This window comes from Adelges cooleyi, unplaced genomic scaffold, assembly GCF_023614345.1.
Source record: "Adelges cooleyi isolate 19-005CV unplaced genomic scaffold, UGA_ACOO_1.1 ACOO_flye_CR_arks_rails_tigmint_CR_PRNA_2, whole genome shotgun sequence".
Classification (NCBI taxonomy): Eukaryota; Metazoa; Arthropoda; class Insecta; order Hemiptera; family Adelgidae; genus Adelges; species Adelges cooleyi.
In genome coordinates this window covers 7,363,009-7,376,712 of record NW_026095860.1, presented here as the reverse complement: position 1 = coordinate 7,376,712, position 13,704 = coordinate 7,363,009, and the positions used below count along the sequence as shown (strand labels likewise).

At 32.0% G+C, this 13,704-nt stretch overlaps 1 protein-coding gene and 1 long non-coding RNA gene across 4 annotated transcripts in view; one reads left to right on the top strand and one right to left on the bottom strand.

Annotated features, from left to right (window-relative positions):
- Positions 1-13,430, bottom strand: part of LOC126833718 (uncharacterized) — a 34,193-nt gene extending 20,763 nt beyond the window's left edge. The window contains exons 1-4 of one of the 3 annotated variants that reach the window (XR_007685003.1): positions 13,333-13,430; positions 12,718-13,270; positions 12,023-12,307; positions 8,962-9,055 (exon numbers count right to left, since the gene is read on the bottom strand). This is a non-coding gene — a long non-coding RNA (uncharacterized LOC126833718). Of the gene's footprint in view, positions 1-8,961; positions 9,056-11,937; positions 12,308-12,717; positions 13,271-13,332 lie in introns of those variants that run through there. The other 2 variants (XR_007685002.1, XR_007685004.1) reach the window with 2 other exon arrangements.
- Positions 101-2,698, top strand: LOC126833715 (dynein regulatory complex subunit 4-like). Its single transcript, XM_050565215.1, has 9 exons — positions 101-367; positions 435-670; positions 750-867; positions 960-1,103; positions 1,168-1,428; positions 1,501-1,668; positions 1,757-1,843; positions 1,928-2,137; positions 2,443-2,698. Exons 1-9 carry the CDS (start codon positions 365-367, stop codon positions 2,626-2,628), a joined length of 1,413 nt encoding a protein of 470 aa, XP_050421172.1. The 5' UTR covers positions 101-364; the 3' UTR covers positions 2,629-2,698.
- Positions 13,431-13,704: the final 274 nt, after the last annotated feature.

Genomic DNA, 13,704 nt, shown 5'->3' with positions numbered 1-13,704 from the left:
TAGAATTTTATTATTACACTTTAAAATGTTTTGTTGTTGTATATATTTTTTTGTTAAACGTTATTGTTAATACTTATGTTTTTTTTTAAACAATTTAAAAATAAAAATCATTTTTAATAAAAAAAATTGATCACTGTAACTCTTTAATAAACTATACCCAGGGGCTGTTAGGCGGTATTACCCCGTTTCTAATTTGTTGACATGAAAACGATTAGACAGAATAGGCACCATGTGAGTTACTATAGTAACGGACAGCGACAGGACGCTACTAATGATAAAACGAACCTTTAGGGTATTCAAATGTTTTGAGTTCCGGCGTAAAGTGTTACTGTTTAAATAATACAAGGGATACGTTTTAAAAAAAATGGTTAGAACTTAAAATTTTTAAAAAAAATTTCTATTTTAAATATTATTAAAATATTTTCTTTTAATAGGCGCCAAAAAAGAAGACCAAAGGAAGTAAAGGTATTCGTGCCGGCACTGGAATCGTGGATGGTGTGTCCATTGCCGAAATGTCCAGGGAACAGCTGGAGGGATTCGCGTCCAGGATGAAAAAAGAGTTAGAACGTGAGAGGGAAGAGAGGAATTTCTTCCAGTTGGAACGGGACAAAGTGTTGACCTTTTGGGAGATAACCAGACAAGAGATGGAGGAAAACAGAGCTTCTCTGAGGTAAGGTTCTTATAAGCCAGACCGTGCAATGACACAATAGCGAGGGACGCTATTATAAGCCCTTAAATTTTGCTTTCAGAAACAAGGATAGGGAAATCGAAGATATCGAGGAAAAGCACCAGGACGAGATCAAAATTTATAAACAAAAGCTTAAACTGTTAATGTACGAGCAGCACGTCAACCTCTCTCAAGTGCAGGTGAGATTAGCGACCAAACTAACCGTAAAAACTATGTCCTCGTTAATGAAGCAGCCATAATTAACAAACCATAACCCCCAAACATTTTTTAGGCTGAAAATATGGTGTCGTTAAAAATAGCCAATGACGAGCACATAAAAGAAGAGGAAGACCTGGTCAAAGAGAACGACACTCTGAAACAAGAAATCGTGGAAATGAACTTACGCAACATCGAGCAAATCAATAACATCCGGCTGGTAATGTTGTTGAACTCGAAATCGCGTGATAACTTTTTTCATATAAAAAAAAAAACAATTTTAGGAACACGCTACGACTATGCGAGAATTAAAAGATAGGTTCGTAGAAGATTGTCAAGTCATAGAAGGCAAGTACCAGAAACGCATGGAAGACCTGAGGAACCGAATGAATTTAAAGAACAAAGTGGAAGTTGCCGAAACGGAAGCCAGAAAAAACAAAAGAATTGCCGAAATCATCGAAGACCACAATAACGCGTTCAACAATCTCAAAGAACACTACAATGACATTACCGTCAATAACCTAACACTGATAGGATCATTGAAGGTGTGTTGAAGATTAAATTGATAAGCATTTTTTAACAAATACCTATAGTTGTTTAGTTGTGTTTTGGCGTAGGAAAAGTTTGTTGAGCTAAAAGAAGACCAACAAAGGGCAGAAATGGACCTGAAAGAAGTGACTAAAGAAAACGAGTCGTTAAAAGGACCCCTTAAGGAAGCGTTGGGAACCGTGGAAGAATTAACGCAAAAAATGACAAATTATGCCAAAGACAAGCAGCGGTTGGCGGTAAGTGTTGAGAACGTAATCCATCATATTATAATGTTTCACAACAGACAACATTGTTTTATTGTTATATTAAATGTTTGCACAATAGGTTCTAACTAAGCGTCTAAACCATTCTATTGACAAGTACAAAGACTTGCAAGCGGACTACGATGAGTTGCATATGAATTTCGAAAAAGTAAACCATACAATTTATTATATTTTGAAAATCATACAATGCCGATTACACAATACGAGTAAACATTACGTAATATGGATGTAGATGCAAGCAGAATTGAAGACTATCAGAGAAGAGCATACGGATCGCATAATGAGTTTGCAAATGGAGAACAGTAAGAAGTTGATATCTGCCGAAAGTCGTCTAAGACGTGTAAAAGAAACATTGGAGGAAAGGGACGCTCAGATTGCACGTCTAACGGCAGCCGTTTCGTCTGACACTTCCATCGCCATGGCAATGAACTTGAAAACTGAGGTGATTAAATACTGATTTACTCTTGTTTTTATATAACTTTTTAAGTTAAAATTGAATGATCATAAAAACTAAGCACGAATTGCTTACGAAGCTATTTTCTTTTGCTCAACGACATAATGTGAGATTATTTTTCAAAACACATTTAATTTCACTTAATTTTTGTTAATATTTTTAAAAAAACAAATGGCGCATGCAAAAAATGGACTGTTAACAAATTGATTTACATGGTTTAAGTTTTAATAATAAGTATATCATTCTTATATTTTCGATAATAATGTATTTAACTGGGTTCGAATTCATTTTAGGCATTGCTGGAGAAAAAGAACAACCAGATTGATCAAGCGTGGAACGACTTAATGATTGTCACCAAAAAGTACAATCATATCTGCAAACGTTTCAAAAGTAAACTCAAAAGTCATGGTTTACCACACGATGAAGAAATGTATGAATTGGTTCCGGCGGAAAAATACGAATATTTCGAAAGCGTTTAAATTAAGAATCGACGATGAAAAACTTAACTTTTTACTAAATACTAAATACAAATTACTAATTATGAACAATTTAAATTATTATAAAAAGTCAATATATACATAATATATTGAAGTATATAATTTTTTAATAACAATGTAATAATTGTAAAATCCAAAAAAAAAAATATACTCAGATTTTTATATATAAGTATCTATTTTATTCTATATATTTAATATTTTTAATTTTGTTATAAAAAAAATATTTTTATTTGATAAAAATGTATTTGTATAAAGCATTCTAAAGAAATTTTAAACAGAAACATATTGTAACAGTTGTGCATTTTTTTCTTTAGTAGTTTATATTTGTGAGCCTCATTTAAGTTTAAAGCATCTAGAGTTTCTTACAAGTAGTTATATTTGCCTAACTGTATGTTTTTAAGGCACCTATAAATATTTCTATATTCGTGTACAACTTTTTCAAAATATTAAATTTTTACTATAATATTTAACTGCATAAAAACAATTTAGTTTTTACTTTTTTTTATAGTTAAAATTTTAAAAATGTATTTAATTTTATTAATTTAATAAGCATACATTTAATTGGCTGTTAAAAAAACAAAACAGACGAATTGAGTTGGAGTTTGTCATGAGTATTTTAATGTTAGAATAAATTTAGTTGAAAACTAAAAAATATAAGTAGTCAAGTAGGGTCCAATTGAATTAGAAACTTTAGTTTTAGAGTTATTTTGGCTAGTTTAACTTAATATCTGGTTTTTTTTACTTACAGTATTGGCAAGAGTATGTAATTAAATTTAGTGAAAAACTAAATAGAAAGAGTTTTGAAATGTGAATATAATTATTATTTAAATATACAGTATTTATTACGTTTTACATTATTAACGAATACTAACAGAATATGTAATTGAAATACACAACAGGCGATATAAAGTGTAAATCGGAAAAAGTGAAAATTGATTGTAAAATTGTTTACAAATTATTTAACTATTAAGAATGCTAACAGAAAATTAAAAAATGGTTATTTATTTTGGATATTTCATTACGAATTTATATTTCACAGTTACATAAAAACTTCTTTAGAAACTTTTTTTAGGGTTTATTTAGGTATTCATTTAAATACGTGGCTAGTTCTTATGATGGTCAAAAATAATATATATTTAAATAAAATATATTTTTAAATTAACCTTACACTCCGCAGTATTCCAAATTTAAAATTGTTTAAAACAACGTTTGTATGTACTGGAAAAAATGTGTGACTAACATTTTGTGTTTAACATAAATTAATAATAATATTGACTCAAAACTTATGTTAGTACATTTTATTTTATTTGGCTGAATGTTAAGTAGGGTCTTATTTAAAGTGTTGATTGTCATTGTTACAGCCAGTTCTTTGTAGATGAAACCAAATTTCTGAAGTTCAAATTTAATGAAATTTGGAAAATTGCGCAGTTTAGGAGTAACTTGCTTACTGTCTACAAGGCTTTAAGTCTTACATTTCTTTGAAAGTTTTGGCTGAATTGCTTTAGTAGCAGATGTTACAGTTAGTAGCAGTAGTAGATGTTTGTTTTAATTAATGACCCCCGTAAACTGTTGTTTTGTTCTACTTGGGAGGAGTTATCGATAATAATTAATTGTAGGTTCTCACTAATATTTTATTACTTGATCAATAAAATTAAATTCAATCGTTCATTCAGACATCAGCTAGTATAATAATCTTTGCACTTTGAGCGAATGCCATCTAATATAATTCACGGTGGTCGATTCAAAAGTTAACTTAACAAGAAACATAGTTTTAAAATGAAAACTCTGTGCACGTCATATTAATATTACGTTGTTATTCAAAGGCGTCCAATTCATCTCTTAGTCATCCATACGGTTCCAACGACACCGGCAATGCAATAATTTATTATAATTACCAACCATACACACACATATGTGTGCATATTACTTATTATGCTATTATATAGCCCGTCGTTCTCGTTAGTTCTTCTAAGCTTATTCATTCGCCCTTCTATTTCCTCCCTCGAGCCGCCGCCGTGCATTAATAATATTATTATAGAACCTGAGAGCAGGTTCGTGTGTGTATAGTTTGTGGCCGATAATTATACAGTGTTGTCAAAACGAATAATTACTTTGGGAACTACAAAAAAAAAAAAAACAAAGAGCGGATAATCGACGAGGTGCATATACTTGAGAAACGGTATCTAAAAAAATACCTCCGGTTATAATGGCGGTTAGTAAGACCAAGAACATTCCAAGTGCATATATATGACCGCTTGTGACAATCATTATATAATTTTGGGGCGCAACCGCCACCCGTCTTGTCATTACCCAAAAATACTTTAACTCCCACTAGGTATGTTTTCCGTAACAGGTAGTAAACAGTATTATATTTATAATAAAATGCATTATTATTAAGAAGCTACCTATTTATTAAGAACTGACACAGTATGAAAATTCTTCGATAAAAATTTACTGGCTGATAGAAATTTACTTACGTTTAACATTTGTATCCGATTCTTAAATCCCAGTTTTTGAAATTTGTTTGTACTAAGTCAGTCCCGTAACTGAGCATTTTTAGCGGAAAAGCATATTTGTACAAAACCAAACACTGCAACTTCATATTTTAAATTTTAATATTTTTGGCGAGTTTTGATAAAACATATTGTAAGCATGTGTACCTATTCTAAATAGGTTTCTGATAAATTTATCAAAAATCTCCCATTTCAAATTTAAGTTTTAAGTAAATTTAATTTTACACTTAAGTTGGAAAATGCTTATTTTCTAAAACAGTGCATTTTCTAAGATATTGTTTGACATACAAAATTAGAGTGGTGGGGCGTCCTCAAAAGTATTATCCATTTTTTAATTTAAATAAAGGCTTTTGGCGAAATAAAATATATAATACATACTCGTATTTTGAAATAAACAAGTCGGGGTAACTAGTAGTTTAGTTAAAATTAAATAACTGAACATTTAAAGTCTTACGTTTAACTTATTTAGCTAAATAAATGACGATAATAACATTTAAAATTATTATTAATAAATAGTATAAAAAGTTTTTAAAAACATTACATAAATGTAACATTGCATCGACGTTATGTAATATATTTGTTTATTTATTAATTATTGTTACTTTATTTTTTAGCTGACCCATTGGAAATTTCATAATTATTTTTCTTACTCACTACATATAACAATCGGTATAAATATTAAAAAAATATTTTTTATCGTTTATTATTTAGAAAAATATGTAATAGGAAATGGTTTTCCTAGTATGGTTCTAGTGTAAATAAAATACGATGTGTTTAAATAACTTAGTGGTAACTTGGGTATATTCGAGTTATTAAGTACACACATACTAGGCTCATATGCTTTTGGATCTTTCTAGATCACCAGAAGTCACCTTTCTAGAATTATGAGGCATCGTAATTTAGTTTCTCAATGGTAGGTGCCTATGCTGGCGCTGTAATTTGCAGTAAAACGTCAAAACTTTTACCTAGTTGTGGGCTAGAACAATGATGTCGATTATATGTATAATGTATATGTATTGTTGCTGTATACTTTGATTTGTGTAAAAAGTGTGTGATAATAATCCATACCGGAAGTTTGTGCGTTTACCGTTGGTGTAAAATGAATAATTATCATGCGTAATATCTTATGGTGCGGACGTTAGACCCGCGACTTTGTGGATCGATTAAGACCCCCCGGGTACTACTGACCGGCGCCTCCTTATGAACGGTAACCCGCAGAGGTCATCCGGAAAAATCCTCAAAGACCATATAAGCACACGAACGTGGCACGACCACGACAGCTTCAACATAGTAGTATACATATTATAGTATTTCCTTTGTAGGACTTAGACTAGTGGAAAAAAAAATAGTAACATCTGCGGTTCTTCCGCCCGGATTCTCCCGATGGGGGTACTCACACGCAGAGGATGAATGGAACGAATGGCCGCAACGGTAATAAAGCATCGCGGTGAGAGAGAGAACTGGTGGTCACCTTTGACTTCGGTGGTTCTCGCCAGCGGTATATCTGTATATTATAATATTATATAGGTACTCCTTCTCGCCCATCTCCATAGCGTTCTTTCGGAAGATCTTAATCAGCTGTGTTGCTCACATGGCGATACGGCGACCACCGCGACCGTCGATAAAAAAAAAAAAGGAGGAGGGGGTACCGAGGGGTACGGAGGAGAGTAAACCCTATTACTATATATGTATATGTATAATATTACTCAACGGCCAAAACAATATACCGCGCTTGTCGTTTATCGGCCCAGGACAATCGCGCGGCCGTGGTTGCCCTAGTGTGTGTGTAATTGAAATTTCCTCCGGAAACGCCCGTCACAGCGTACACGATCATATTGTTGTTGCTGTTGTGTATTGGCTGTCGTGGAGATACATAGTCGATACGATCGGATAATAGATATGTGGCAGATGGCCAACTGAAAGTATTGCAGCGGCGCATAATGGATATTACGGACACGGATCGGACTAGTCTGTCGATATTATATTATAGATATAGGTAGATCTCAATAATATATAGGATATACGTATAAGAAGTGTTCGATCAATGTTTCTAATGTCCACCGGGAGAAACAAAATATATTAGATATTAGGCGTTAAAATGTGATTTTGTTCAATACGTCATAACGGTATCACTATTAAGCCACATAATATAATAGATTGACGGCCGCCATGCATGATATAGATGCACTTAATTCACTACCAATCCCAAAACTACATTAGAAAGAATATATGATTTCAAACAGCCTTAGAATAAATATGGTCCAGTATAGGTTTGACGGTAGACATGCTATGCTGCCCAACTGAGGCGCTATAGTAGGTAGACAAGAGGAAATGTGTCTTTTGCACATATTCTCATTTTTTATTGACCCACACTTCCGTGCATTTGCAGAAGCATTGGGCCAGGGTGGCAGGACGTCACACTAACAACCATCGAAATTGCACCCATCTCTGTTCTTTTTACTCAGTTTGAAAAGAAAATATTTCGTTGTTAAATATTGACTTACACGCGTAACATGATTATTAAATAATATAAGTAAGACATTTGTATTGCGCACTAATTGCAACGGTTTAATAAAAAACATGAGTAGGTTGATTTAAATAGTATTTACTTCGAGTTCGGTGTCACGAAATACACGATGCAATTCTAAATGAATGAATCGTGATAAATGTATAGTATTAATTATTATTAACGGTCAGCGATAAATAAATCAATAGAATATTAATTGCTACATAAATGCATGTTGCAAAACATATTGCGAAGTTAAAAGTGAACGTACCTAAAAAATATCCAATCAATTCTCATATTATTAATTAAACAAGTCGATAATTATGTTATTAAGCTTTTATTTGAAGCCTGTGGATATTTTACTTGAATAAGAATATCTTGGAAATGTATACTTCCATGTTCATCATAATATAAGAAAAAAAAGCATGCTATTATCTTGTTAAATCCCTTAACAAAATTCGATTTTCTATAACTGAACAATGTACAGACGTGAGTTTTTTTTGTTAGAAATTTAAAAATGTTATAACTTTTTAGGGATTATATGAGGTATATTTTTAGAATTTATTTTCATTCAGCTTGTAAAGCTATTATAAGACTATTCGCTTCATAATAAACTTCCTTTCCCTTTCCTCTGTCCGACTGTATTAATTATAGTTTATATTTTGAACCTTCGTACATTTTAATATGGACGCTTTTGCGTGTCTCGATCAGAATTCTTAGAGCTACAATTACGGAAAAATGAAGTGATATTTTGAAAAGAATATTATTTGAATAAGGTCTCTTTAAATTAAACGTGACTTTGGCTTTCTCGTTACTTAAATACCGGAATGTCATTAAAAATCCAAATTTTTGCAAGTCTAAGCTCGAGCTAATATTGACTACGTTGTCAATATATATTATATGATTACTAACAACAAGTCAATACAGGATAGTAATATTTAACGTCGTAGTTATCAGCCTTGTTCATGTAACAGGATCTTAGGTTCGATTATCCGTGTGCCTTAAGAATTAAGAATATCATTACATCATTAATTTTTTTTGTGTATTTCCAGTTAATGAATCGCCATTTTTGAGGCCGAGCCACTCTCCGGGTTGTAGTTTTCTACAGGCCATTTCATGCGACCCGCAATCGGTTCTCACCGTTTCACCATCGCGCCACCAATCGATTGCCGTCTATTAAATAATTAATTACCTTTCGGATTTCCATGAGCGGCCGGTCAGTCATTAGCTACCGCGGTAATTGCGTTTTTAAATATTAAAACATATTTATGCATAATAAAAACCAATGCTACCTACGTGTTGAGGTACAGTATTCTCGATATATTATGTAGAAGTTCGGAACCCCATCGTATACGTCATCAGGAGTCAATGGAGGAGGAGACTGATGCCACTGAAACACACAAAATTTAATAGCTTAATCGATGGTCGACCTCCCTGGGAATGCAATTAAACCGTAACACGTAACACGCCGAGGTCGAGCGATCTCTCCAAGCAAGGGTATATAATTCAATGTGTGGTAAAATAATATAATAACACTATGTTGAGTGAACCACTGGATAGGGCAAATTAATTCCCAATCAACACGAGGAGCCGCTTACGTGATCCGAACGGGTTTGGCGTTTCAGTACAACGTTTTTTTTTTAACGATTTATAACGCCCAAGAAGTTAATACCAAAAGAGATGTACACACGTCACACACAGACTATGCGCGTAGTGCAATAATGCAATAAGTAGCCTCCGCGGAAGTCTGACGAAAGTACCGGACCTAACCGGACGGTTACATTTTAATTATCGAGTATAAGACGATTTGAAATTAATTTTCTTTATTGCTATACTGTTCAACTCCAAGCGTATGTTTCATGTAATAGGTAATTAATTTGGAAAACGAAAATACTGTAAAAACTTTCCTTTTATATATTATATTAAACGCACGTTAAATAAATAGAACAGTTATAAACTCTTAAAATAACATAATAAAAAAGATAAGTTTTACATTATAAAATTTTACTGAAGCGGCTGAAGTTTTCCTCAACAAACCACGAGAACTACACCATTTATAATTTATTATAATAAGATGCCAACAGGACACAGCCTACTGATCAGTACATAATGGTATATAATTATATAAATTATGGTACAAATTACAATAATTTTAATAAAAACCAAATAACTATTAATAAACACATAATTCAATTACATCATTGGTTGTGTTTTGACCTTGCTAATACTGTGATTTCATCTTCATCTACCTAATACTTTTTGTTTTTTGGGCTATCCATATTATTTTTGATTTTGTTTAAAAAAACATTCCAGCTCAATAGTTACAATTTAATATATAAATTATAATAACAATAATGATACGAAATTAAACATAATAGTATATAGTACATACTTACTTGATTAACAATAAAACAGTTAGTTTAATCCGAAGTTAAGAAAATTAAAAAATAATTTTAAGATAATAATGAAAAAGACTGATACAGAAAGACTGTGGACAAAAACCAAATTAAAACGTCAAGAATGGCTTTTTAATCGGAAATTAATTTTAATAACAATTAAATCAGTGAAAAAAAAATCATAGATTTCTTTTGTAAAAATGTAGGTTTACCACTATTATATATAAAAAATCTGTTCTTATAAATGTTCATATCCCTATACATTTTGCCTCAATTTATTTATTTATTTTTTTTATTATTAAAGATTAGGCTTCAACATTAGTCATTAGCCGTACATTTAACCATATTTTGCTGTATCGAAAGTAGACATATTAAAAATATTTTAGGGGTTTTCCCAATTTTAAAGCTGGAGAAGTGAACTTTTTTAACTTTTATAAAACCAACCAAAATCACGAAGAAGATGAACTTAACGATTTCAAATGGCCACTTGATTATACGTTTTGTGCATAAGTAGATACTCATCAAGTCCACAAAATATAGGTAAAACATATTCGAAAATGTTATCAAAGCCATTGTTTTCGATTTAAATATAATTATACAGCGTAGAGCTGAACACGGAAATCAAACAATTGTAATCACACAGTGGAAATAAATAATCACTATTTTTATAATAAAATTAGTTACGAAACGAATCGGAGAAATAATAGATCCAATGTATAATGTATAATATATATATATAAATAATGATAATTGTATATCTAATGTATTAATTGTTATTAACTTTTATTGTTATTATATTGTTAATTTTTTCTATTTGCCGTTCACAGTCCGTTTGCTTTTCCCTTTAATCCATTAGTAGGTTTTTTTCGCCTCCGGCAGAGATATCCTAGAAACCGTAACCGTAACCGAAACTAATAATATTATTATTATAATTATGCAATTTGGCGGCACGATTTTTGATGAGTATAGGTATACAGAGTTATGATGCTAATGGTTCAATCACAAGATCGGCCGTCAAAACACTTTTAATATTGAACTAGAAATGTAATGTTATAGGTATACTATGGGCGGGTAAACATAATATTATAAACGGCCGCGGCGAGTAAATTATTTTATTTTATTTTGTTCATACGTCAAAACTCACAACAGCTATACTCACAGCAGCCTATGTACTGGATAACACTATATCGAGCAGTGTTGGCTCATGAACTGAGTGTTCTAAATTTAATTTCAAATAACTGGTAGTAAGTATAGAATTTTTCTGGTAAAATATTCCGGATTGGTATAACAATATTTGATTTTCTAAATTTTGTTTTCAATTTTTTAATTCAAAATATGAAGGTTTTCAATGCAAGCTTATGCAATAACCGTGCTTAAATTATTCTTTATCATTAACAGCCTTATTTGATTGTTTACTTAACGTATTATGAAATTGAGGAATGAGATATTGCCTACATAATGCGCCTTACAAGCATTTAAAAGTCTGCCAAAGAATTAATAAATATTCTTAAAACATATTGATAAAAATAAAATTAATTATTTACATCTAAAACTATTAAACTACAAACTTAATATAGATTCTTTTCAAAGTGAAACCCTGATTCATTTTACATTAAATACTTACTTAGAACGTAACTATAATAGTTAAACCTTGTCTTTTTTCCAAAAAATACCATAAGCACTATTAAAGCAAATCGATTTATTTTCATCTAACTTATGTAACGATGATAAATAAAAATTGTGATTAATGGAATAATTGCGCTTTTAAAATGCAACTTCTGTCAACATTTAAAATTGTCGGCTTTTTTTTTTATTAACGTTTATTAGAATATTTACAATCTATACTATATTATGTACAATAAGTAAATTTGCTGGAAGAAACAATAACAATGACAAGGTGGTGAGGAGGAGGCTCATATTAGAGCATCCTGTACATAAGAGTTGAAATAAAATTAACTTACATTGAGTAGGTCTCTGGACCAATTACGTTTGAGGCGTCTGTTTGGATTGCCCGGAAGTGTTTTTGAGTGCAGCTGGGTGACAAGTCGGTTTGAATGGCATTGCATTTTGGAGTGTCGTCTTAGGTAGAATATAGATGCGGTCTTTTTGACTGTTGTGATTTTGAGGTCTTCATGTAGGGAGTTATTTGTGACGTACCACGAAGCTTTGGTGACCAAGCGGAGGCATGTGGACTGGAACGCTTGAATTGTCCTGATGTTACAGTTTTGCGGCACCAAAATTGTCAGCTAGGGAAATATTATAAGGTCATGAATTTGACTTTACAAAAACTATGTAGTCCACCTAATATAGATTATAGATTGTTTAATAATTGAAATTAATGCTCCATTGACCACTCATTTTTACTCTACATATAATTTAAAATTAATCCTGAAATCATAGGTTGCCTTCATGATGTAGGTAAATATCTAAACAGCTATAGTCCTCTTCACCTTGGTCTTAAAAAGAAGTTTTATACTTAGTAATAAATAATAATGTTTTATTAGCTCATTAAAGTCATTGGACCTGAGTACTTGTAAGTGTACCTACAAATTAAAATGTGTTTTTATGTTCATTGTTAAAATGTTGTAATAGACTAAGGAACACTGCATAGCTTGCTGTAAATCTAAGAAAAATAATTGTTAAATCTACTACTTACGTAGCGTACCTACGGGTTATGTTATAATTAATTGTATACATATCATTGAAAACTATTTGCATGTATTTTTAAACGTATGTTTATATAGGTACGAGTCCTGGTGGTTAATATCCTCGAGACATTGCACAGGTGCGCGATTTAATGAGTCAGTCTGCCAAGGTGTCCTTGTGTCGAACACCGAACAGCGGCCAAAAATAATTTAATACAAAACTAAAAGAAAAAAAACAACATTTATGTAAAGTACCTAATAAGTAACAACTGCAGTACACAACAAGCCTGCGCCATGCCAGTATATTGCGCCTAGGTTTCTTGAATGAGCTCGAAAGATGCTTTTGGTGGGGACAATCGATGAATGAACCTCCAGTGCCTGAGCGACGGCCAAGAGGATAAACTGGTTCCGGGCGCGTCGCCGTCGTGACAGCACAGGAAATGGTTGTACGCGCGCTGGCGAATGTTAAAAAATCTGAATAAAACAACCGAGAAGGTGGAGTTGTACAACCGGAGACTAATATATTACGGTCAAGGGGTTTTCGCCACACGCATACGTTTATGTCTATAAAATATACATAATAATATACTATAGGTAGTAAACCTACTAGTAAAGCGGCTACGTACCTGTGCAATGACAGCATAAAATACAAAATCTGACGACATGATGTGGCATCTAGATAGGTTTTCGATATTTGAGATCTTCATATTCGGCATGACTATCTCCAACGCATGCCAAACATAACGTAAAAACGCTAGGTGGTTTGCTAAGAGAGTCTTATTTTGTGAGTAAGGAGACAGTGAAGTCAGACATTCATAGGAGACGGAGTCTTTTTGATATCCATTCTACAATAAATTTAAATTTAAAATATTAAGTATCAATTGTACTATCATATTAACCAACAAAAATTGCTCTCTCATACTCATAGTGCGTTAGGTTTTTGAATAGTATATGCTAAAAACAAAACATATTTTATTATAGTTTAAAAAACCGGCTTA